At 39.9% G+C, this 27371-nt stretch overlaps 1 protein-coding gene across 4 annotated transcripts in view; it reads right to left on the reverse strand.

Annotated features, from left to right (window-relative positions):
- Window positions 1-14011: 14011 nt before the first annotated feature.
- RBPJ (recombination signal binding protein for immunoglobulin kappa J region) overlaps window positions 14012-27371 on the reverse strand; it is a 154271-nt gene continuing 140911 nt past the window's right edge. For all 4 annotated transcript variants that reach the window (XM_040335159.1, XM_040335160.1, XM_040335161.1 and 1 more), the window contains 6 exons: window positions 26727-26864; window positions 24512-24624; window positions 21672-21812; window positions 17149-17304; window positions 14963-15066; window positions 14012-14619 (listed from right to left, as the gene is read on the reverse strand). In XM_040335159.1, the coding sequence (XP_040191093.1) occupies window positions 14304-14619; window positions 14963-15066; window positions 17149-17304; window positions 21672-21812; window positions 24512-24624; window positions 26727-26864 (968 nt within the window). In that variant the 3' untranslated portion in view covers window positions 14012-14303. The remainder of the gene's footprint in view (window positions 14620-14962; window positions 15067-17148; window positions 17305-21671; window positions 21813-24511; window positions 24625-26726; window positions 26865-27371) is intronic.

Genomic DNA, 27371 nt, shown 5'->3' on the forward strand with positions numbered 1-27371 from the left:
TGTAGTTCTAAAACATCTGGGGTGCCAAGGTTCGCCATCACTGGCCTAGGGTGTCTGCTAAAAAAAACAAAAAAAAAAAAACACGTTTGGGGGTCTTGAGTAATTTTCTAGCAAAAAAAAATTATGATTTTAACATGGAGAGGAGCGCCAGAATAGGCCCGGTATGGAAGTGGTTGTAAACCTCAGTCATGGAATCTGAGAAAAGCACATAACTGTTTACATCTCTCTCCAAGTGTTGTTTCTCTTTGGTACTTCATTCCTCTGTTATTAGCATGAGTCCAGACACATGAGATAAAATGTAAGTTGGGAAGGGAGGTCAGAACGGAGCTAGTCTATTAAAAAAGCCGTCCTGCTGTGCGTGAAGGAGGTGTGTTCCTCTACTCAATTAATCTCAGCAATCTCTCACTGATCTGACAGATGAAGAAAGATTTAAACACGATCTGCCTTTTTAAGAGATATAGAGAAGATAAAAAAGTAAAACCTATGTAGGAGGATTTGTTAAATCTCTGTATCATCTGAGGCTGTTCACATCACTGGGTATATGTAGGGGGTTTACCACCACTTTAATAAAGCCCACAGTAGGCACCTTGTATCATCTGTTTACTTTTGGAAAGTTGTTGAAGTCTAAAATGTAATAGGAAACCTATACAAGTGCGAACATAAAGCAACATGAACTGTATACCAATTTTTTTTTTAAATTAACCTTCAAAGAACACAGTATTAACAGAAGCATCCTTCATACAAAAAGGAATAGGACACACTCATCTGTGGAAATAGAGCATTAACAAAATTTAATGTGTAAAATTGTCAAAAAATATATACACAAATAAAAACAGTTACAGGATTAGACACAATGGTATAAAAATGTAACCTTTCTACGAAGGCTTAGAGGAGATAGAGTGCACCTTGAATCCAGATTAAAGATCTGGTTTATGTTATGCAAGACTAATGATGGCAAGCTTTTAACAACCGTTAGTCATTCTGTTCTATAGGTTGTGCTTTATGAAACAGCAAAAAATCAAAGAAAGCATACAAAATAACACTCTTAAAATGGTTTGCATTTCACTTTATTGAGACTGCTGCAGGAAGTTTTCCATGGAAATTTAACCGAGCAGATACTCATGAAAAAAAAAAAAGTAATAAGGTTGCCGAACTCTATTTTATTGCTAAGAAACCAGGTGCACAGAACAAAAACAACTTTTGAGGACTGAAAACAAAGCTGGCTTCTTTACAAGACATACATACAAGAACCATAACAGCAGACTACCTATCCAAAATAATCACTAAAATAGTAGCAATATTATAGAAAGGAAAAAATAAAAATAAAAAAATGTAAAACATTCAGTTCTAAAAGGGTTACCCAGCAACCCCCGACTAATAAATTTAAAGAGTCAGTCCATTCAAACCATACAATTTATTCTCTAGTTGATGTTCATGAGTTGAATTTAAATACCCAGGCTTTTTATTTTTCTTATGAAATTGGGTGACAAGAACTCAACGTCTCAGCACCCCCACATCTTGCTGAATTTTTCATACGATATACAAGGAAATTCAGGAAGAGCAGGACTATTTTGTAATGGTTGTGTTGGGCGTGTAGAGCTGAGATCCTAATATAAATATAAGGCGCTAGTGGGTCATTCAACTCTCAAGCAACTATTACTTGAATTTAGACTTTGGTTGACTCTGACTCCTTAAATAAAGGACTACACCTCCCAACAGTTTGCATGATGGCTGGAGAGAAATTAAAGCACTTGATGTCATACTTAACTCCTCAGCACCACAAGTGTTGACCTACCTCACTGCAAGCAACAGGGGAGGGAGTTAATACAGGAACATCACAATTGAGGATCTTCGAAGCGGGGCTTGGTAGGTATAAATAATGCCAAACAACGATACCTTCATTACTGCCCCATCCAAAATGTATTTCTGGTGCATGTCATTCTTAAAGGGATCAGTCATGAAGATTCTCGCCTGGCTGTAAAGTCTGATTTTAACAGCACTCTTAAACACTTAAGCCACAGGCCAATCACAGAAAAGTCATACAAACTTTTCCTGTGCCAGGATAAGTACATGACTTTGTTCAGGAGGTGATCAGAAAGTTGTCAAACAGGTAAGAATCGAAATAAGAGTGCTTTTAAAGCCTTCTGCGCGCTAGTTGTGCTTCACACTGGAGGCGCTCATTTGGTTAAAAAAAAAAGCCGCTATTTATAAAGGTACCTGCGACCACTTTATAGCAGAGGCAGCCACCATATGTGCTAGGCATGGTATGGCTAGTATTCCACCAAGTAGACAGGCTACATCCTTACAGAATCAACCCTACTTGAAAGTCATAATGAAAAAAAAAAAAGAAATATCTGGCACATAAAGGCATTTCCATTTGTTCCACACAACATAAGACACACACACACACACACACACACACACACACACACACACTTGAAACCTGCCATCTCTAACAAGCATTTGCAGAATTATTTGGTATAACCTTTATCAAGCTAGCACAATACAACTGCTCATGTTAATACATCTGGATTCTGCAGCCCTATTTTAGGGAAACCAGCAGTAACAAATAAGATCCATGGCGCTGGTGCAAAATTGGCAAAAAACGTACACATGTAAATATCTGGCAGTTCAATAGCAAACAATTCTTAAAAGGTTTTTTAAAAGAAAGGCGTATTATAAGTACGTTTAACACCACCAAGTCCAGCAGCAGCAGTGGAAACCATAACAAGATAGAAATGTCCATCTGTTCAGCTAGTAGAAAAAAATGATGTTAGCTGCTAAGCATAAAAATTCACAGATTCAACACAGAAAACTCCACACGTGGATACAGTGCAGCAGACTAATGAGAGTTAAGGTGCCGGAACACACTTAACATGGAAAACAAGCTATACTTCTCCAGACAGAGGACACAAACTATGGAAGACAGCGCTAGAGATACAGCATCATGAAAGTCTGTCAATAGGCACAACAATATACAATGCCTTGTAGTGTTTGGGTGAAAATATGGGTAAAGTTTTGCTGGTGATTCAAATGCGCTTGATATGTACAGTTAACATTGATCTTCTATGCTGGTCTACCCCTAAACATAAATTTAAAAGTTGGAAAAAAAAAGTACACCTTTGGTAATTGTAATACACATTTTCAATGAATTAAAGTACACAAGCAAAATTGCAGAGTTGAATTTGGGCATGTAACAGATACAAACACCTCCCCACAAGGGTATGACAATAGTAAAACTCATTAACATTCTGGGTGCAACAAGTCCTCAAACTCTAAAACATGAATCCCATTAAACTATTCACATCAAGAGGAATTAAAAAAAAAAAAAAAAAAAAAGAAATAAGGCCACAATGGATTAAATTTCTTGGTCACAGACAGAGATGAGGCAAAGCAGTGTTTCTAAAAGCATGAGAAGAAAAAACGCTTACATTTCTATACAAAGAGTATATAAAAATACAAGACAGTAGAAAGGCAATAAGATGAATTTTTTTTAACCTCCGTCAGGAATTTTTTCCTATTTTTTAATAGCAATTAAGGTATATGGTAGTGATTTGGCTAGGATATACACATATGAAGGGAGACTCAGAAGTTTATCAAAGGGTGAATTCACCCAATGCTGAGATTTGGGCTATTGCCAGTATGCAGAATCACACACTAGCTGCTTATACTACCTTTGGATTCCAGCATCACGTCTTTCCTGATAGTTAAAGCGGAGCTCCACCCAAAAGGGGAAGCTCTGTTTGCCCCCATATTTTGGGTACTTGTCCTCACTTCCTGGAGACCTCAACACAGCGAGGTCTCCCAGAAGTTTGGTCCCCCTCCTCTTTCCACCGCCACCGGGCCATTTAAAAACCACAGCGAGATTTGGCATGCACAGTGGGGAAGCCGCAAGGCTTCACTGTCGGTTTTCCCTACAAGGAATGGCAGTGGCGGCTGAAAAGTAGGCTGGGATGCCGAAATCACGGGATCCCTGGCCAAGTAAGTGTCCTAATATTAAAAGTATTTGTAGCTGCTGACTTTTAATTTTTAATGTGGGGGCTGGAGATCTGCTTTAACTCTGCGGCATTCAGAAACCAGCCTCTCATTGGTGGTATAAAGCACATGTATTTAACAGTAGTTGTGGAAGGGCTTGGAATCAGGAACACAAACAGAAAGATATCATTACCAGAATCCTAAAGATAATTATAAGCAGCTTGTGGTGATACAATTTAGAGAAATTAAAATGGCATTCTGGGATAAATGTTGCTATAAACTGCACAGTAAATACCAGTGATGTTAATGAAGGAAGCATTGGGGTAAGGGATATTTTTGCTGGTTAATGTTATAAAGAAGCACACCTGGAAGGCACATGATGCTATGTAGTCTAGCAAAAGGTACAGGCTCAGTCAAAAGAATGACCAATTAACTATGCTTCTTCTCAAATGATTTGGTCTTAACTGAATGGGGAACAGCAAGGGTAAAAAGGTACACACAATTAGAGAACACTGCTGGCATTTATATATAAATGAAGTAGGCAACCAATTTCTTTCCAGCAAACAAAGGTTTGTAAAATACAAGAGCCACATGGTGTCCAAACATGCTCTATGGCAATGTGTACTCTTCAACTGCCCAAGTGGGTAGCTGAAATGGGAACAAGATACAAAGAACAATATCAGACTCGGCACAAGATCAGAAAACCAGAACTATTCTACAAATTTCAAACACTGACAGTTCAAAAAGTCTTGGTTTATTTTAGATTTAGGGCGACTACCCATTTATACTTACTCTGAATCCCCTTATCATGAATATAGTCGGGCAAACACCTGCCATTCCTTACTGCTCCATCGGCTGTGCTTTTTAGAATGTCAAAACAAGGGTGGCATGGTCTAAAAGCCATATGAAAAGAGTGGAGGTAATGGACAGAGGCGCCTAACTTCATGAAATCAACAGGTGCAAGCATAACAATATACAGAGTGACCCAATCGCCTTCAGCCCACACCACAAATGTGTTTTTTTTTATTTTTCTTCACGATTTGACCGTAAGAAATTTTTACTTGAAAACAAGACATAATACATTGTAAGACAACATTAAAGTTATGGGTCACTGAACTGAAACACAAAACAGCTGCTCCAAACTGAATTGAAGCATATGGATCACACAGCTGTCTGGATTAAGATACTATATCATATGCAGTAGACTCAACATATCTGAGTCCACCTTCAAGAAGTGCATTTTATCTTTTTTTTGCTCACAATTTTTCAGGAAAAAATAAAAATAAAATTCCTATCCTGCAGCTATACGATTCAACCGTTTTTTTTTTTTTTGTTAGGAGACAAAATAAAATCAGGTTGCAAGAAATGTTGCGCCCACCTGGGGATTATGTTTTGGAAGATTAACATATAGGCCTGCAACATAAATTACTACCTAAATACCTTGCATTGAATTACTTTCATTTTTGTAGGGAAAACATTTCTGTGTAGGCAGAAGTTAAATGGTACTGACCAAACACAGTATGAGTGGATTTTAAGAGTTAATACTGGAAGGTATCTAAATGTGTTATTCCTTAAGTGTTACGTTTGCTACTGCTTGAAAAGCTCTACTGAAACATATTTTCCAGATGTTCTTAACCATTTGAAAAAGAGCGTAGTGATTCTGTTTGAAGCTGAATTGTTCTCCTGGGCACTTAAACTATTCCAGTGCCAAACTGTAGCTAAACGGAATATGTGCAAGGGAGTAATTCACTGCAAGCTGGATTTTTCACAAACCAATTCTGTTTTCATCCAAAGCAAAACCGGGCAGGCCTAGAGTGACAATAGCATTTAAAGATCCAAATATCAAGCAGACTTGGTTAAAAGATAGAGCAGAGGAAAAAGAACAACCTATCTTAGTTCAAATTAGGGCATTGCAGTGACTGGCAGGCTGCCGCCTAAGCAAGACAGAAGCCTTAAACCACTCAGACCGCAGAAAAAGTTTGCACAAGCTAAATACTGAAATCACTTTTAAAAGAAGTTCAGTCAAACATGGTGTTGGGTTTAATCATACCCACACCTGCATATTTCTATCTAGGAGTTAGCAGGAACCGGTCGAGATTCAAACCATGTATGGGCAGGATGAATGCACCCAAGTTGATCGATCAACTTGGGTACAACCAGTCTGCCAGATTTAACATGCAATCATTTTAAGCGGCTGGTATAGCTCCTAGCAGTAATCGCTGTGTTCTCCGGGTGGGGACAGCTTCCCTGTCAACACTGTCTGTGCGGTAGGAAGGGAATTCTCGGTCTATGGCTGTTCTTACACAGAATCAACAATGACCAAACCGATGCACCGGTCGGCTCTGCAGAGGTTGGTCATTCCCTCTTGCTGGAAGCATAAGTCCTCTTTTAGTGCAGTTAGGTTTTGTTTTTCATTACCCCTCTTTTGCACTTTCAAAAAAGGCACTTTAAGCCCTTTTATGTAGCCCATCTGGCACCACGTGTATTTTAGCAAAATGTTTCATGGCATTACCTGCATAGGTAAGCCATTGCCTCCTTTCACTTTCATTTTCTATTGATCTACAGAAATCTTTCAATTGCCAAAAATCAGTACCACTGTGAGGATGTCGGTCAGGGGCTATGAAGGACCAGGCATGCAGTACAGCAAACATACAAGTGTAGCCATAGACTAAAAAGTGCTAGGAAAAGGGAGAAAAAAAGAAGGGTTTGCATCCTTTAAGGTTGTGTAGAACAGGATTCATGTTTCAACAGGGCTGAAACTGTAAATGTTCATCAAAGCTTTGCCAGTCCTATATAGCATCCACTGACTGACTTGCAAACTTTCGTTCCATAGTTGTTAAAATATTAACTCTACTGAAAATATCTGGGAATGGTTGAAAAGAAAAAGCCTACTGTAACATCTATCCCTCTCTAGAATGCTCTAGTGAATTCAAAATTCAAGAAAAACATACACAGCATCTATGTCAGAATAGAAGTAGCATCTATGGTAAAATGATGAATATACTAAATACGAAGACATGTAGGCTGTCCGAGTACTAACTTTTTTTGATCAAGTTAACTGATAATTGTGTAAACCCCCCCAAAAAACAAAGCGCATGAAAGATAAAATATAATTCTTAGCCATGAATTCAGACAATGCAGACAATTTTAAAAGGCTGGCTGTTTTTCTGTTAATTCCTTATATTCAAAGTCAACCTCTGAAATCTGCAACTGGCTTCCCCACCATTTCCAGCCACTTCAATCCCAGCATAACCTGCCAAGCAATGGATAGCAAGGCATAATGGGAAATCACATAAAATCTGGAAGCCTAAACCTGCCTAACATACAAAGAAAATGATCCTGCTGAACCACTTAATGAAGTTTAGTGATAAACAGATGACGTGTCAGAGAGCTGCTGTGGTAACATTAGAAATGGAGATATGAACACATGCATGAACAACAGGAGTACAAAGTGTGAAGATTGGTAATAAGAATATTTTAAGTGCTTAAATTTAGGTAACGCCCATAACATTTTGGCATTGTGCAATACATATTCGGTAAATTCAGCAAAATGGCTATTGAAGCAAAACATCACCCAGCAAGTGGAACAGCAGGAGGCTTAAAACAAACCTATCCTGAGTGAAAAGCATAGGCTGCTTCTATGAATTTTCTTCTGAAAATACTAGTTGTCTGAATATTATAATGACCCACTGATCTAAACAGGTATGCAGATCAAAAAAGTCAGAGCAATGTCATAACTCTACCTGCATAGCTGTTCAGAAGGCAGAGGATCGGCATAACAGCCAGGCAACTAGCACTGACAGAACAAGTAGACAGTAATGGCAGCCACACACGCCCCATGTGATATCACAGGAATATGTGGCAGACAGATCCTCTGGAAATTATCTCCATATCCCACATATATAGACTATGTCTGACATGGATTTAAAAAAAAAAAAATGGATGGGAGCTCATGGAATGACCACTAAAACTACAATACATACTAACAAAAAAGGCCAATCATAAAATTTCCAAATATGAAAACACAACTCTATGTAAATCTGCTCTAGAAATGTTGGAAGTGTGACAATATACAAGGCGTGCAGAAGATATTAAAGCAGGTCCAACATCAAAGTCAGGGCTTCAAAAATCTCAGGAGCCATGTTGCCAATACCTAAATCAGTGGTTTTCAACTACTATCCTCAGATTTTAAGTATTAGCCCAGGTTCACATTGGGCTGCGGGAATGAAGCCGTGTGAGTTCAGATGAACTGGCATGATTTCACTCCCGCTTGTCGGTCCCGATTTCAGACATCTGCGCAGAAACCTGCACAGAAGTCAATGTAAATCGTGGCCAGAAATCACAAAAAGTAGTACCGAAACGGCTGTTTGAAATCGGTGCAGCGCCGCAGATACAATGTCGCAACGATTAGGATGGTGCAATTGCCGCCGATTTGACATGTCAAATCGCATGTCAAAACGCACCAGTGTGAACGAGGACTTACCTTGGGGAGATGCAGACTAGAATACTGAAATCACTGAGCAGCAAATGATATCACCTGTGTATAAATATATATTTTCTCTTAGATGATATCACCTGTGATGAATTTCAGTTATCTTACACACCTGGCCTGTTAGTGGGTCTTGAGGACAGGCGTTGAGTACCACTGTCCTAGATCATTACAATTAGTACATAACTGCATTTCTATTGTAGCCAATGAAAGAGAAGAGTAAATTCCATGGCTCAAGTAGGTCTTGCTTCCAAGACTGCTCTGGCAGACTCCTGAATTATGCAATATTGCATAAGAACTATTCTGAATATTAAACATAACATTTTTTAGACTGAACCAATGTGCATTTTAAGTTAAGCAGCCATTCAATGAGCATCTGCAATTTAGAAATACCATGTGTGCATCAATTAGTTTGGTTAAAAAAAATTTTTTATAGCTACTTCACAAAATAGCAGGCATGGTCCTCAGCTAAGAATCTAGCCAACAATGTGCATTTTAAAACAATTTAAGCATAAATCCAGGGGAAAAAAAACCCTGCATCTTTTTACTTTTGCCCTTACGTCTTAAATGCTGGAGTCTTCTAGTTATGTGACAACCTTGGAGCCTCTTCCTGTTTTGACAATTTTTGATACTTAAGAGGCAGACTCTGTACTGTAAGATTAGGCTGACCTGGTGTGGTATGTCCATGACAGCCTGGGTTCACAAAAAGAAAACCCCAGGATTAAATGAAGCTAGATGTCATTCCACCCAGAGAGTGACCAGCACTGGACCACAGAGCCTCAGGACAGCATTAGATAGGAGGAAAGTACTGCAAATACTACAAGTACTGCAGTATTTTTTTTATTTTTATTTTAAGAATATGGTTCTGCTTTAACATCTCAGTCAATCTTCCTTTTACCTTTATCATGCCTCAAAGTTAAGCCACAATGTACACTCCAATACATTAGGATTTACTGGTCACCAACATCCCTATTTTACATAAAATCTGCAAAACACAATTTAGGTGCCAAAAAGACATTGCACACAAATTGTTACACGTCATATACACAAAAACGTTTGTTAAAAGATTGATGACCTAGTAATATCCTTTAATCCCTATAACATCGTACATAGGAAAACAAGTCAAAGCTAAATGCCTCATCGCAATCCAACATAGCTATACGGTACAAATAGAAATAAATATTGGCAAGGAGGATGGTCATTGCGGATAGTTACACAAACACAGGATAACTTATTCCTGTGAATACAAAAATTGTATTTCTGCTCTGGAGGCAGATGTCTGTTCATGCCTCTGTGATTCAAACTATACCTTTCAAAGTTAGCAACTGGTGCAGCAATCTGGTTACTTAAGACTAGAACACACGGGCCAAATGTTGGGTGGCATCTACCAGTTAGATACTGGCTGGCATTCGGCCCGCCATGTGTTCTGGAGTAGGTTCAGCCGGCTTCTGTGGAAGGGGCATGACCGAAAAAGGTCTGCCAATCTGCTCCTGATCAGTGCTCCCAGCCAATGGCTGAGAACACTGACCAGAGTGTTCTGGCATTAGTGGAAGAAGGGGATGATCAGAGAAGACAGGATCAAGCAGCTTTTTCACACAATGCAGAGGATTAATCCCTTAGGTTCCACAGTGAGTATATCAAGCATGCTTTATTGCATATACAGCCCGATTTTACTGTTGTGGGTTTAGTAACACTTTAAATATAAATATTGATTCTTGTTCTCCTAAAGTGATCAGTGAAACCCGTTGAGACCGATTGACCAGCATGCATAGAAACTTTACTACATAAGATTAGCTATACGGTAACAAACATTTCTTTCACTTATTTTCATCTTAGGTGGCAATGAGGCAATTAGCACTGACATGTTTTCCCATGTACAATGTTCTGGGGATACAAGGACTAACATTATTTTTTGTGTATAACGCTATGTATTGACGATTACAATGTATTTTATGTAACAAGTTGTTTGGCATTCATTTTTGGCATCTAAAAAGTCCCTCTTCCAGCTAAAGGATTTTTTGTAGTATGAACTCCACCCCTACCCAATTAGTTTCTTTAGGGTTTTGGTCACCCGTTTATGTGCATTGACGTGTGTTGGATTACGTTAGCCATTTACTATGAATGAGCCCTTGAAGTGGTTCTAAAGCCTCAGTTTTTTACCTTAACACATTCTATGCATGAATGTAAAAAACACCTGTGTCACTCACCCCCCTCATACTTACCCGAACCCCATCACAATCCAGCACTGTGCATAAGTGCTGTGGCTCTCCTGGCTTTGTCAATGGACGCAGTCGTCGGGCTCGGGAGCCCCCACGGAAATTTGATTCTTATTGGGGGCACCAGCAAGAGCCAGAAGGGCAGGCGGGAGATCCGAGAAGAGGAGGATCGGGGCTGCTCTGTGCAATTCTATTGCACAGAGCGGAAAAGTTTTGACTTTTTGTTTGTTAAATCAAACAACTTCCTTTACATCCACTTTAATGCACATGCGCTATATTTGGCAACGCAGTGCACCACAACATTTACATCTGTGTGCTGTGCTACAGAGCATTGGGTGTTTGTTATTATGGTAAATGCACTCTCACATAAGTGAGAGGCAACACAATGCAAAAACACAGCATGCACTGAAAATCACCCAGCTGTTTTCCCGGTCCCACTTCCTTTTCTTTTAGAAAGGCAATTATTTTATTAAGCCAAACGGATTTCTAGTGGTAGCTGCCACTGTTGGATTTGAAAACCTGTATACTATTTACAAGGGAGTCAATTAGTTTGCAGTAATGTCAAAAAAGGTGCTTCTCTGTTCTACACACAGAATGTAGCTTGTATTTAGAAAGGTATTTAGCTTGATGAGAGATTCCCTTTGAGGTTTATAGCAGGGATGGCTTTGCTAGAGGAATAAAAAGTTTAATGAAGACTGATGCAGAACAGATTAATGGAGAAGTGTCCTGTAGGCAAGACTCATTGAAAGACAACATTTTAGCTAAAGTGGCAATAGCTCTGGAGCAAACAATTTATAAAAAAAAAAAGTGAAAGATCCTTAAAAAGGTTTGATTCTTAATTAAACAGAATAGGTAGCTTTAAAATAAGCGTACCAATTGAAAAGTACCTGTTGTCTACATCAACATAAACCAGCAATATCACAGGAGCAAGATCATTGGCTTAGTCCAATATATTCTGCCTCTGCAATGTCATGAGGCAGGTACACTTTAAGCAGTGTAAAATATTATAAGGTATCTAGATGAAGACCAGTGCCAAAAGGCAGAAAAAAATAAAAAACAGCAACATAAGCCATAGAGGACAAGTCAAATGAGGAAAAATAAAAATGTAATGACACTTAACTTACATGTAAAAGATGATATGTACAAAATTTCAAAAACCTGAACCTCAAACATAAAAATGATGCTATTTTTGTTTTTTACTTAAACAGAATTAAATAAAATATTCATATTTGATGCATGGAGTTGCAGTATATGAAAATGATTGTTTAAATGGCATGTATATTTTGCAAGTTTTTTTTTTTGTTTTTATTTTTTGGGTTACGTTAGGACCATAAATAGTCTCTATAAATACATTAGCTTCTTCATTGAAGAGAACAGCTATGGTCTCTTGTCGATGAAGAGGCTACAGGTAAGAAAACATATACATATATATTTACATACAACAGTGACGACTAACAGTGGGTCTTCAGTTGGTATCTGAACACGAAATCCATCTGCTCTGGTCCAAATCGTAGATGTCCGTGGTCATTTAAAGAACATCAACCAAAACTTTTCATTTAGTGGGGAGTGTGATTTTGGCATCTGATGTGCAACGTTAACTTATGAAGCGTTCTTGTTAAACCCTGCAAACATGGTATTCCTCCATCAACTCCAACCCATGTTTACATTGTCTACATCTGTTTCTATGTTGTATAAACAGGTGCCCTTGATCAGTTGTAAGTTAAGTAAACCTGTGGCCAAAGCCATGGGCATTCAAGTATTTCTATATCCATAACAAGCAGTAAATTAGCTTCAAAATAAGCCATCATGAGCCTCTGTAGCTGTAGACCCTTTGAAGAAAGTCACCCTAAAAGTTCACAATAGAAATCTTAAGACCCCGCACACACAGGCAAAAATCACCAGGTACAGTAAAAACCGGCAGACATTTCTCTTTTGTGTACAGGTCCTTGTTTGACAAAAGCCAACCTCACGTCCAGCTTCTGGCGAACGAGCGCGTTGGAAAAACAACAGCCGATCAGCATCTGAACAGCGCTCTCAGCCAATGGCTGCGAGTGCTGATCGGTGTGTTCTGCCAATCAGAGCCCCTTACTAAAAAGAATGCTTGGCTTACAGTCCTGTTCACACGTTTTGTTTGCTTTGCTTCAAAAATGATATCCCATGTCGCTTTAGTGTGTCTTCAAAGCCTCCAATAAAAAGTCCATGACAAAGCTTGAAGCACCTGAAGCGTTTGAGAGGTTTTTTTTTCAGCTTCACTTTGTTATGTAGGTTTTGCAGGTATGAGATATCAACACACACAAGGCATCTACCAAGCTTCAAAAAAGCACCACCAAAGCATCGAAAACACATCAAAAAGCATGTTGAAGTTGAAGCCAGTGTAAATGAGCCCTTACAATGTGTACCAGGCTTTAGTTCCCCTTGTATCCACTTGCCAACAACAGCGATTTCCCAGTGTGCCAGCCTTCTAATGTAAACCACCAGCAGGTGTTAACGCCAAGATTACCCTACATAGATAGCAACCCAATTTTTCAGGATCTGTTGTGAACTTTAAAATGAATTGTTCCACAGTGCTTGCAGCTAGATGCTAGTGATGGCTTGTTTTTTTAAAGCTTACTTTTATATTGTTAGGAATATTTAGAATTTTGGACATGAGCTCACTTTAACATGGGCATTACACGGCGGTAAATACTTTACACACATCAGTGGCGCTAATCACCCTCCACACAAAATAAAGCCGATTTGGGAGGAGTTCTCTTAATACCAGCTGTAGGGTCACAGGATCACTGCTCCTCAACTACACTTAACAAAAACTGGGTATACTAGACAATGACTTAATAGAGAGCACTATCCACATACACAGTTTGTATTGCAGGCAAGGTAGAGGCATTTTTTTTTAAAGCTTTTGCACAGACTTCATATAATCAAATAATTAAAAAAAAATTGTTGGCCTTTACAAGGTTTGACATGCTGAAATAAAAACAAAATCCGTTTATGTATAAAAAAAGAAAAAGTTCTCTTAAAAAAAATCCAGCCATTGACCAAAAATATATATATATCATTTTTTTTGTAACTGGAAGAGTATGATTAAAATACACTAGTATAATCAGGTTGGAGCCCGATTATACCTTAGGAAAAAAAAAAAAAATATTTGGTAACAAAAGTGTACTATATGTCGTGATATAAAAAGGTATGGTGAAAATGTACCTTTACTAAAGCTTATACAAGGCTGTTGGTCCATAAAATCTGTGTTACGCTCATGCAGTCTAGTTTGCTGAAGGTTTTTACCCCCCAGAAAAACCACATTTTCTATTTCTGCCCATTTTTTTTTTCTTTAAAAAAAAAAAAAAAAAAAACATGGCTAAAACAGATATATAGTGGTGGTGTTAGACCTATTTTATATGTTTTTTATTCCATTTCATTATTGTGGCTTAAAACTTTGCTCGGCACTTGCAGTTCAAAAAGGTTCAGGTGATACGAACGATTATGGAGAAAGATGGTTTTCCCATAAAAGCACAAAAGAAAAACCTAAAAAGAAACAGCCAAAAAAAAAAAAAAAAAATTCATTATACATGTCCTTTCATGTAAAAACTAAAAGTCAGCTGAAGTCCAGATACAAAAGTTTGTGGTTAGGACACTACTGCTGCGGTGGATGACGTGACATTGCTGGAATTTGTGCTGACGTTTGTGTAACTTCCCTCGCTGTTCGTGCTGGAATCGTTTGAGGCCAGGAGGCTAGAGTTGGCTCGTAGAATGGCACCTGCTGCGCTACAATGTGGCCGAGGTCCAGGCTCTGGGGTGTAGGTGAAGGTAAGGCTGGTGGAATAGATGATGCCATCATTCCGGACCAATGTAACTGGCACTTGCACTGGCTGGCGTACCCACCTCCAGCCCTCTCGGAAAGCGGAAATGTCAGGGACAACGCATAACATGCTTTCTGCACACCTGGGTGGAAAAGTCACAAATTGATGCAGGTTTAGAATAATGAAGGTGGAAGCTTCAGATCAAAACATTTATGTAAATTGTATAAATTGAAATATACTTGCAGGCAGAAACAGGCACATGACTGTATGTGTTAATGTAAAAGATTTGCTTTATTAAATAAAAAGGCAAGGGGTAACAAAATGATGAAAATCATATCAAGCTTGCGCAACTTGCAGCCTCCAACGGCTGTGGAAGCATAATTATCAAGTAGCTAGAGACCTGCAAGTTGCACTTGCATGTGACACACTAGAGGCAAAACAAAAAGGGGACAAGTAAAATAGCAGTATACCTAAATGATAAATACCTGTACATGGTTTCCGCCTCCACATCCCCAAACCAAACACGCAAATTTGGAGTGAAGTTCTGCCCTGTAAGTTCCAACATTGCTACATCTCCACCACCATTCAGCTATTAGGGGGGAAAAAATAAAAAATTTCTCAACACATACTCTCCATCTCTAATGTCTGACTTACAGTGTGCAGGTTATATTTCTAACCAAAACTTTTTTTAAAGCCAGAGAAGTAGTAACGAGACACTTCACAGTCGGAAAAGAAGGGTTATGCTGTGACCAGAGATTTCCTTTAAGTCTGATTGGGGTAGAATCAGCAACTGCAATCCCAATATTTCTGCATTGACAGGTTACTATTAATTATTATTCTGTAAAACCTATTTGGGCCCTTTCACGCCAATGTACATGTACTAACTTACATTTTCACAACTGCTTATGAAAATGTATGTGCATTCTTGTTCATTTATAACACATTCATTTGTTATTCTAAAGCCCCTTTCATACTGTCACTTTCCGCTAGCGAATATGCCTGCTCAGCAGGGCGATCTCTCCGCTGAGCAGGTGGATGACAGGTCCGTGTGTGTTTCACTTAAAGTGGAGGTTCCATCAAAAAAAACAATTTTGCTTTAAACTGTAGCTTACGACTAAAAAGGAAAAAAAAAAAGTTACACATCTGGAAATGCCTGTTGCTATGCGGTCCCACAAAATCTGCCTTTGAAACCACCTAGGATTCTGACATCTCCCTCTAATGCTCCTGGGAAATATGTGTCATTTCCCAGGATGCAGTGCGCTGTCCAATTATCACTCCCAGGAAGTAAGTGCCTGTAGGCTTCACAATGCCCACAAGCAAAATGACAACGGTGTAGATATCGTTTTATAAACTATCTTTTTTGAATATCTATGCGGATCGGCGGCGGATTGTAAAATAGTAAGTGACCAGATTTATATTATAAAAACGCAGGATGAAAGGACATACATTTAAAAAATGCTAATTGTGGTTGGAACTCCGCTTTAAGCAGAGTGGACACAGACACAGCCTGCTCTCCTCTATAGGAGGTTGAATGGAAACAGACTGTCTGTCCGTTAACATCTGGATCCTTCCGTTTTTACCAGATAGGATCGGGTGTCAATGGACACATGTCCTTTGACACCCGCCACTTTATAGAGGGCAACGGATGAGCCGAATAGGTTGGGCAAAAAAAAAAAATTGGTCTGCCCGTGTAAAGGGAGCCCAAGATAACAGGATTTAACATTAAGCAAATGCTCTACAAATCACCAACAATGCAAAATATATGTAAGTTTGTGCTTCTACCATTTGCTGACCAAGAATTGTAGTGTAGAGTAGAGAGTGTCAGATTTTTATTGCCATCTGTGCCCCGCATCCCCCCTCCCCGCGCGCTGGGCAGATTCACCCGATTTGTCACGGTGACAAATATTCTACAGTTGCTACAAAGACAGATAGAAACGAGATCTTCCAATAGGGACATTTGTCCTGGTAAAATGGGATTTTCCTTCAGTTTTTAACAGATTTCCTCTAACTTTTCCAAAGACGCAAGATAAACAAATCTCCAGAACAGGACACAGACCTCAAAAAATAAAATGACGGCTTCTAAAACCTTTGCTGCTCTATCCAGAAATTGCATACAATTGTGACATTACATACAAATATGCTACATGTACAACTTTTTCAAAATCCCCTGAGCAGCAGTACATGATCCACATTGTAACTATTGGAAATTCTAATTGAAATATAGTTGCATAAAATTACATTCTATACACATTCAAGGGTATGCTTGGTATGGAAGTTGTAAGGGTAAGCTGAACTGCTCATTGGAAGCTCATAACATTACAGCTAGATTATCACTTTCTGTCATGGTGAAGCAACAGGTGGTGAAGGAAAAACTTTCCAACATGAAAACTGACAGCAAAAAAAACCCTGACTGGTTCTAAACTATTCCACTCCATCTAAAATGAATACATAAAGTTCTGGCTGGAATTAGAATAGCCTACACAGTTAAATTCTCTATTAAAACACATCAAGGTGTATTTATATAAGTTCCATTCAATTTTCCATTGAAATATTGCAACAGAAAAGATTCCCCCCTAACAGACAGAGAATATTACACAGGGTTGGAAAAAAGAAGAAAGGACCATTGATTAAAGCACACGTAACAGAAACGTCTAAACATAGGCTATAATACCTGCAGGCTCTCCACAACAGGTACAGGAGTCACAGGTGCATGGACGGGTCCCATGCCTTCATAGAAAGTGTATTCTGCTTTATCCGTACTAATGATTGTCCATGATGCGCCATCATTGATCATTTCTTTGTTTGGCTCTTTGGGGCATGGAGTGGCCTTTAAGTAAATTGAACAAAAATAAATAAATAACTCTAATGAATTCAAAAATTAAGCTTCAAACAATTGTAAAAGGTAATTTTTTAAAACAAACATATTGTACTTACCTGCGATTTTCAATGGTATTCACCTCTCTAGGCTATTCCTCTTCCATGTGTGCCACCATAGCAAGTCACTTGCTATGGGTGCACACAGGCAGGCTCCCTCCCGGACAGTGGGAAAGGGGGAGTCATACAAGTGGGACATTTTTAATGTTAATCAAGGGCATGCATTAAGTTAAAAAGGTTCCCCCTTTAGAACCTCTTAAAAAAAAAAAAAAAAAGTGCAGGAATCAAAAACAAAATATACATACCTAGATTGCTGCAGCATCGATCTGATGTTGTAACGGTTTGCTCTACACCGAGAAATGAGCGATTAAAGACCACTAATTGCTCAGTTCTTGGGTCTGCTCTAAGCATAGAGTGGCGAGTGGCAGCTCTGTGCTCGGCTCCTCCAAAAACTCATTGAAGCACCAAACTATGGAGGGTGCAGGAGCGGCTGGCTGGCACAGGCAGGTTGGAAGTAATGAACCAGGGAAGGGGGGCCCCTCCAACAGTCTAGCTTGTAGCCCTGGAACCCACCTTCCAAACTCAAGAATCTGAGGATGCAAGCTATTTAAGTGTCCACAAAGGCTAACCGACCCTACCACCCACTCTACCCAGACAGGGTATTGATCTTAATTGAAGGATGGATCTCCCGATCCCCATTGAGGGGGCAAGCAGGAGAGTCAGGACACCCACTAACACACAGCTCCTTTCTCTATCTGCAACTTAGAGAGCGTCCTGACTCTCCTGCCCGCCCCCTCCCCCCTCAAGGGAGGGAGCGAGCACGACACTCCACACCAGGAAGAAAGCCTTGCATTACTGTGTGTAGTTACAGACAGAAGAACAGGAAGTGAGGATTTCTCAGAAGAAATAAGGACATTTAAAAGCAAAATGGAAGGATGAGGTAAGTGAAGGAGGACTGCACTAAGGTAAAGGAAGCTATTTAGGGAAAAAAATGTTTTACCTTTACAACCTCTAAGTTTTTTCTTTAAATATAACATTTACTAACAAAAGACAATTATACATTTATATGATTATTCCTATTATGGGTGGTGGCCTCTCCGATTTCCTCCTCAGGAAAAAAAAAAAAAGAAAGAAGGGGGGGGAGTGGGGTAGAGAAGGAGGGGGAAGGAAGGGGGGTAGGAGATATAGTGAAGTATGTGTCTTCATGTGCTATTTTAAGTGTATTCTCTTTTTTTTCACCTTTTTCTTGGTGTTTTCCCCCCATCTTTTTCATATTGTCCTTCTTATACGTTCCATTTTCTCATTGTGTTTAATATTTACTTTCATATGTGTCCCTCTCCTTTTCTTTTTGCTTCCCCCCCTTATTTCTTCCATTTATATAATATTAAAAAATAAAACGTGTATTTACATGTGTCCTTTACGGGTACTGTTTTAAGCTATGTGTGTATAAGTGCGTTTCCCTCCTTATCTTTCCCCTTCTGACATACTTCCCTCTAACCCTGTCCCTCTCAAAAAAAAAAAAAAAAAAAGGAGGGGGAGGAAGGGAGGGGTAAATGAGGAAGATCGTTGGCCACCCTCCCATATCCTAACATCTCATTTCAATTATGTTTCAATTTGGTTGAAGCTTTATTTCCTAGAGAATGCTGCTCTCTATTTGGGCTGGTTATAGACAGGTCTCAAATCCTCATTTGATGCAAATTGTCAGCAAGAAGAGTAATATTACCTGCTAAATGGTAGAAAACATCACATGGACAACATGAACAATTTCATTGGCGGACCTTCCTCAAAAATTGTATAAGGCGGTCCGGGAAGCTTACATTTTGAATAACTTGTGTTAGCCAATAAAAATATCACTTAAACTTTAAACATTCTTCATTCACTGATGGCTTCAATGGAGCAAGATCATTGAATGACCTTAAACAAGAGCAGCCAGAACACTGGTATGAAGACTCACAGAGGCCATACGTGCAAAACAAACTGACGAATCGTAGACTTCATTGTTTAACCACTTAAGCCCCGGACCATATTGCTGCCTAAAGACCCAAGGTGTTTTTACAGTTTGGGACTGCGTCGCTTTAACAGACAATTGCGTGGTCGTGCGACGTGGCTCCCAAACAAAATTGGCGTCCTTTTTTCCCCACAAATAGAGCTTTCTTTTGGTGGTATTTGATCACCTCGGCGGTTTTTATTTTTTGCGCTATAAACAAAAATAGAGCGACAATTTTGAAAAAAATGCAATATTTTTTTACTTTTTGCTATAATAAATATCCCCCAAAAACATATATAAACATTTTTTTTTCCTCAGTTTAGGGCGATACGTATTCTTGTACCTATTTTTGGCAAAAAAAAACCACGCAATAAACGTTTATCGATTGGTTTGCGCAAAATTTATAGCGTTTACAAAATAGGGGATAGTTTTATTGCATTTTTATAATTTTATTTTTTTTTTACTACTAATGGCGGCGATCAGCGATTTTTTTCGTGACTGCGACATTATGGCGGACACTTCGGACAATTTTGACACATTTTTGGGATTTTTGTCATTTTCACAGCAAAAAATGCATTCTTTATTGTGAAAATGACAGTTGCAGTTTGGGAGTTAACCACAGGTGGCGCTGTAGGATTTGGTGTACACTGTGTGTGTGTGTTTACAACTGTAGGGGGGTGTGGCTGTAGGAATGACGTCATCGATCGAGTCTCCCTATATAAGGGATCACTCGATCGATGCAGCGCCATAGTGAAGCACGGGGAAGCCGTGTTTACACACGGCTCTCCCTGTTCTTCAGCTCCGGGGAGCGTTCGCGACGGAGCGGCTATAAACAAATAGCCGCGCCGTCGTCCCGGATCGCTCCCCGAGGGGACCCGACCGCCGCAAGTCATGGGGGGGGTCCCGATCGGACCCCCGACCCACGTCTAGGCAGGGAAGTACAGGTACGCCAATGTGCCTGTACGTGCCATTCTGCCGACGTATATGTACATGCGGCGGTCGGGAAGGGGTTAAAAATGATTGCTTAACCACTTGCCGTCGCCGCACCGTCATTATACGTCCACAAGGTGGCTCTCCTAGGCGAGACCACGTAAATGGACGTCCTGCCTTTTAGCCGCCACTAGGGGCGCACGTGCGCCGCCGGAGGCGCGCGCGCGCCCCCCGCTCGCCCCCGACTCCCGTGCGTGTGCCCGGCGGGCGCGATCGCCGCTGGGCACACGCGATCGCTTGGTACAGAGCGGGGAACGGGAGCTGTGTGTGTAAACACACAGCTCTCGTTCCTGTCAGCAGGGGAAATGCTGATTTTCTGTTCATACAATGTATGAACAGAAGATCAGTGTTTCCCCTAGTGAGGCCCCCCCCCCCCCCCCACAGTAAGAACACACCCAGGCATACTTAACCCCTTCCCCGCCCCCTAGTGTTAACCCCTTCACTGCCAGTGGCATTTTTATAGTAATCTAATGCATTTTTATAGCACTGATCGCTATAAAAATGCCAATGGTGCCAAAAATGTGTCAAAAATGTCCGAAGTGTCCGCCATAATGTCGCAATACCGAAAAAAAAATCGCTGATCGCCGCCATTACTAGTAAAAAAAAATATTAATAAAAATGCCATAAAAATACCCCCTATTTTGTAAACGCTATAACTTTTGCGCAAACCAATCAATAAACGCTTATTGCGATTTTTTTTTACGAAAAATATGTAGAAGAATACGTATCGGCCTAAACTGAGGAAAAAAAATGTTTTTTTATATATTTTTGGGGGATATTTATTACAGCAAAAAGTAAAAAATATTAATTTTTTTCAAAATTGTCGTTCTATTTTTGTTTATAGCGCAAAAAATAAAAAACGCAGAGGTGATCAAATACCACCAAAAGAAAGCTCTATTTGTGGGAAAAAAAGGACGCCAATTTTGTTTGGGAGCCACGTCGCACGACCGCGCAATTGTCTGTTAAAGCGACGCAGTCCCGAATCGCAAAAAGTACTCTGGTCTTTGGGCAGCAATATGGTCCGGGGGGTAAGTGGTTAAAACAACCAAGAAAATACGGATTTGGTTAAATTTGCCAAGACTGACAGATTAAGCTTCTATAAAAATTAGATTGTAGTTTGAATTGCTGATTAAGTGCAACAGATTTCAAAAATATTTCCTTTATTGAATAAAAATATGATGTATAATGAGTATTAGACTATTAAAATGAGGAGATTACAGTTGAAATAAACATCCTAGTTGCTGGTTTGTGAAGCAGACATTTTAATGGACAATAAACTAAATAAAGTAACGCCCACCCAAACAGCCTTGTGCTACGCCCAAGTCAGAAAAAACAAAACTCACTTGAAACTGGATTATTCGTTCCTGAGAAAGGCACAAGTACATTCTCTCTGTATCCTTCAGGTAGAATGCACATTTATGGAGCTGGGAAACTGGATCATCTGCATCTAACAATGCCGTCTGTTTATCCACCTTTCTGATAATCTGAAAAACGAACACAAACAACTTACAGTCTAAACCGCCATTCAGAGATCTAATTTGCATCTTCCTTTTTCTTAACAGATAAAGATTAGAGTAAAAGTTACAGCTTCGATTTCCAAACTGTCAAGTATTATTAGGATGCAATGGATTTACTAAATTTAGGGAGATGCGAAATCCAGTGCAGCTGTGCATGGTAGCCAATTCGCTTCTTCAACTTGTTCAATGAAAGTGATATTAAAAAGGAGAAGTACAGCCAAAGCTTGTTTGGTTGTACTTCTTCTGTGGATCACAGGGGTGCAGTTTGTTTTGCACCCCTGTGACCAATTTTCAGCAGAGAATGGGCTGAAGTCCGCTCTCTGCCGATGTCACAGAGTCAGACCAGGCTCAGGCGTCATCATGACTATAGTCGGGATCCACCCAGATCCATGGACGGGGCTCAACCTCTCAGCAAGATGCTGAGCCCGAGTCAGCCGCTCCCGCCCCCTCCAAAGCCCAGCACTCCAGTGAGCAGGGGCAAAGCAGAGAGCTGCCAGAACCGAGCGATCGGCGGTGTTCGATCTCTTGGATCACAGTGTTCGAGGCACCGTGGATGCTGCATCCACCTAGGCAAGTATGAATCGGGGGGAAAAAATAACAAATAAATACCCATACGTCTCTTTTAAAGACTTTTTTTTTGTTAAAAAACAAACATGTCATACTTGCCTGCTCTGTGTATTGGATTTGCACATAGCAGCCCAGATCCTCCTCTTCTCGGGTCCCTCTTGGGAGCTTCAGCCCCCTCCCTCCTGTTGAGTGCCCCCATAGCAAGCAGCCTGCTATGAGGGCACCTGAGCCGAGCTGCAGCCCACCTGAGCCGAGTGCCCACTCAGACACTTAGCCGCGGCAGCCTCTCTCACCTCATTGGCTCACAAATTGACAGCAGGTTTTTATCTTAACCTTCCTGGCGTTAATCCCGAGTGTGGCTCTGGGTTAATTTTCAGTACCAAAAGAGGTAACCCCAAACCATACTCGGAATTACTGTAGTGTTACTTACCTTGTCCTTGCGATCCCCGGTGTCCTCCAGCCTATGCCCATGTTCCATCAGATTAGGCAACCCGTCATTTTGTAGCGGAAGTGATGTTCCGTCACCACCATCTTGCTACACCTTGCACTCGTTCACAGTACAGATAGTGAGAAGGCAGCAAGCCGATATCTTATTACACCCACCAGAGTTTTGCATTTCACACTTATTTGTAACAATAAACTGAGCTTATATACTTAAATACAGTATTTATAAATTTGTGAAACTCATTTGATGTTGAATTGATGCTGATCTCAGAGGTTTGCTGATCTGACAGAACACTGCTGCTTTTATAAACATCAAAACAGTCTGAAGGAATTCAAAATACAGTTGAACCTCAGATTACGAGCATAGTCCGTTCCAGGAGTATGCTCGTAATCCAAAGTACTCGCATATCAAAGCAAGTTTTCCCATTGAAGTCAATGGAAACGAAAATAATTTGTTCTGCATTGACTTCAATGGGATGCAGTACCGAATGCGGCCAGAGGTGGGGGGGCCCGTCATAGAGTGCCAAAAAGGCCCGAGGACACTTCGGCTTGTTAGCTGCGCCCCCCCCCCCCCGTACCTCAGGCCAAATGAGATACTGCAGGCCAATGTTCGGCTTTTCTTGGGTCCTGCGCCCCCTGTACCTCAGGCCAAATGAGGTACTACAGGCCTATTTTCAACTCTGCTCGGCTTCTGCGCCCCCGTACCTCAGGCCAAATGAGGTACTGCAGGCCTATTTAGCTTGAATTCCGCTTGATATGCGAGTCAACACTCGCAAACCGAGTCAGAATAAAAAAAAAGTTGCTCGCAAATCAAAATTCTCTCAAACCAAGTTAATTTTTAAACCGAGGTTCCACTGTACTGCATTTCAGTATGAAATGCACAACTTGAAGTGAAAAGTGGTTTTAGACCAGCTAGAAAACAGCGATAGAGAATTAGAATCACTTGCAGAGTTGAGCGATAGTGATTAGTTCGGACAAATTTCAGTGTTTTTTTTTATTATTTGTTTGATTACATTAAATTAAATGATATTTTTTATAAATTATAAATTATTATTTCGTGTTTCAAACTTTATCATACCCGGGATGTCTACTAGACTCTTGTTTGGACAGATTTAAAGCAAGTTATTCCTAAAAATTACAAGCATACAATAAAAAAATAAAAAAATGTCCATGCAAAACAATGTACCGCTATGACATTCAAAAATACTGACATAATCAGACCACCAGGAAGATAAAAGCATTGAATACATTAAGATAAGAAAAAAAACACTTCGGCCTTCTCAACCACTTTAAAAAACAACAAAAGAAATAAAAATCCTGGAAGCTGACTGGTCTCTATGCAGAACTGCACCAGATTTTGCACTCCAGTTTTTGTGCTTAAAATTTTGTGAGGATTCAACATCACAAGGTGAAACTCTGGGCTACTTTTAAATAACATTTACCAATACGAAATCCTTGCACCGAGAACTACTACTGAATTCTGAGCACTAAAGACCATCTTATTGTACTTGTGTTCTGTATGCTGCTAGCTTCAATATCTGTTACGCTTGGATGAGCAATAGACCTGTGAAAAAATGTTAATCCCTTCATGCCTTCCAACTGCAATAAAAGGAAATAAACATTCTTACGCTTAAAAAGAATCATAAATAACTCACCAGCCTTGGGAGTGCCATGCCAGTAACTGAACAAACAAGTTTCACTGTCTGTCCATAATGAATGTAACCATCCCGCACAGTGAACTCCTCTCCTTCTGACTCTTCATCGTCCACTAAAGAAATACAAATGAGTGTACTGTTAGTGAAAGGTTATTAATCTGTATTGGTCACACAGAGTATAGATTATGTTTTACATGTTAACCCATTTTATTTGCATATATACAGCTTAAACATTCACTTAGGTCACCAATTCCTAGGAAACTAATAGACTGAATGTTGGCTTAGCCTAAAACAGGAATGCGTCCACTGGGGCACAAGAGCACTTATATACTGCGGTCTGATCCAAAATCCAAAACTGTTGATTTAGAGGTGGAGTTCACCTTTTGGAAAAAAAACAAAGCTTGCCTGGAAAGCATTGCACCAGTGATCAGTAGATCATGGGTGCAATATCAGGCTCCCAAAGACTCTGAGTTTAGCTGTCTGCCCATACCTCCCATATGGACAAACAGTTACTGAAGAGTACAAAAAACAATTAAAGTGGATGCAAACCCACTATCATCCTTTCTAAACTACTGCCACAGTGCTGATCTATAAGGATATACATGCCTCCTGCATGTATCCTTACCTGTGAAATGTCTCCCCTCTGTCTGTTATAAGAACTGAAAAACTGGGTGGGTCTGTTGTCTGGAGCTCGGTGGGTGGAGTCGTGATGTCAGACTCCCTGCCCACCTTCACACTCCCCTTGTCAACATGCATTTTCTCCTGTGTAATTCCTTACTCTAAATTCTGCTATGATCTCTAACATCCAGTCAAAATCCAGAAAAGTAACCACATGACTTCAGAAAAGGAGTGGGGGTGGGAATTAAAAAATAATGCCCGTCTCAGGCTAGTGCATGTAATATGTAAATAAACTGTCATTCGCTGCAAGGGGGAAGAACGGAAAAGGTGTCTCCTGTTTGTCAGTTTTATCTCACTGAACAATAAAAGGGGATTGCTCAGAGCTGGATTAACTCTTTGTGGCAAGTCTGAGCACATATGATCGGAAATCCTATACTCTACATTGTGACTGAAAAAAATAAATAAAACAATTTGGGGTTTGCATCCACTTTAACTACAAGAGCAACCACACCAGCACTTTTGCAGTTCATTGAGAACTACAAGCTATCTGCCACAATGGCAGACGGTACTTGTAGTCCATTCATTCACAGATTGCTGCGAATAAATGACATGTCTCTGACAGCGGGTGCGGGGAGAAGAAGAACCCCTGGAAACTGTCTCACGGGGGGGGGGGGTAAGGAGGGACTGCTGGAGCATGTCACACTTTATATATTAGGTGCAACATGCGCCGAAAGGTAATCTTATTTAAATTTTAAATGGACCTGGTATGAAAATAAAATGTACATTAGAGCAGGATTTCCAGCACCCAAGGATTTCAGGTCCAAGGAAATTTTTCTTCTTCACAAAGCTTTATTTTTCAAAACTTTTTTTCTTGGGATAGAGCAGGGGAAGGCTTAGAACTGCTGGGTTTTACTGCTATCCAGGGAGCCGTTAAAGGTATTTTCCTCTCACTTACGGCGAGGATAGTTTAACTAGACAGGAAATGAAGGAAATCTGCAAAAGGGGACACAGACTGCAATAAAAAGCTGTCTGGAGTTATAGACTTCGCCTAATCTGCTAAAAAGCATTTTTATTACTGTACGAGTTGGTGAAAATATTGTCACTGGTACAGTCAAGGATAACCCCTTCTATCTTGGCTCCAGGTAGCTGTAAAAACCTCATTCTTCTGCAATCAAAAATCAAGGTGTATGTCCAAATAATAAAGGTTTACATTAAACAGTATAAAAGGCTACATACTACAGTTGCTCACTGTAATTTGCCAGAAGGTCTGAAGCAACCAACTGTAGAGTTTTTTTGTTTTTGTTTTAATAACCTTTGGTTATGAAAAGCAAGACACCAAAGCCCATTAGAAACAACTCTCCTACGGGATAAGGCGGTTCATTATACCTTTCTGAGAATCTGTAAAAAGCTCCAAACGAAAAATGAAGGCAACATACCTACCCCCAGTTTGACCATCCATTTATAAAACACATGTGTATACACGTGTACTCACAAAAGGTGTGCTCCATGGCTTCTCAATCTTACTAAAGTATGTACCCCTTTTGAAAAGCTAGTGCTGATCATCCCCAAGTACAATCATACCCAACAATTGACTTACAGAGATGGATGTAAAATGCGCCCCACTGCTGCGAACTTGCATGAAAGTTTCCACCTTCTACGTGCAAATACCTCGTACTCACAGTCTGTGAGCGCAGCCGGTTAAATAGTGCCACTTTTGTCCCTGATGCAATACATACTGAAACAGAGACAATATCTAGGTTAGCAAAGAGCATAACATCCAGTGAGTGGTATGATAGTACCAAATAGTATACAAAACATGCACAATATTCTTTAACTGATCAAATCTATTTTACTGACAATGGCTAATGTCAGGTGACCATTTCCACTGAGGAAGAGAACAGTGAGGCCGCTTTCACACATGCGGACCCTTTAGCCGTTTCTCATCCATCCGTTGACAGATGAAAAAACAGACATCAATGCATCTCCATGGAGAAGCGGATGTAAATGGATGAGGATTCAGTTTACATCCGAATCCATCAACATCCGTTTTTTTTTTTTTTTTAAATGGGTCAAAGCTCTATTTTTCTTCCATTACAAAAAAAATAAAAAAATAAAGGATCAGAAGAAAAACTGATGTAAACTGACAAACGGTCTGTTTTTGCATTGGTAGCGGATAAAAAAACTGATGAGAAATGAATGAGCAGCTGATGAAACGGGGATGAAAATGTCATCAGTTTTTTTC

This window comes from Rana temporaria, chromosome 1 (assembly GCF_905171775.1).
Source record: "Rana temporaria chromosome 1, aRanTem1.1, whole genome shotgun sequence".
NCBI lineage: Eukaryota > Metazoa > Chordata > Amphibia > Anura > Ranidae > Rana > Rana temporaria.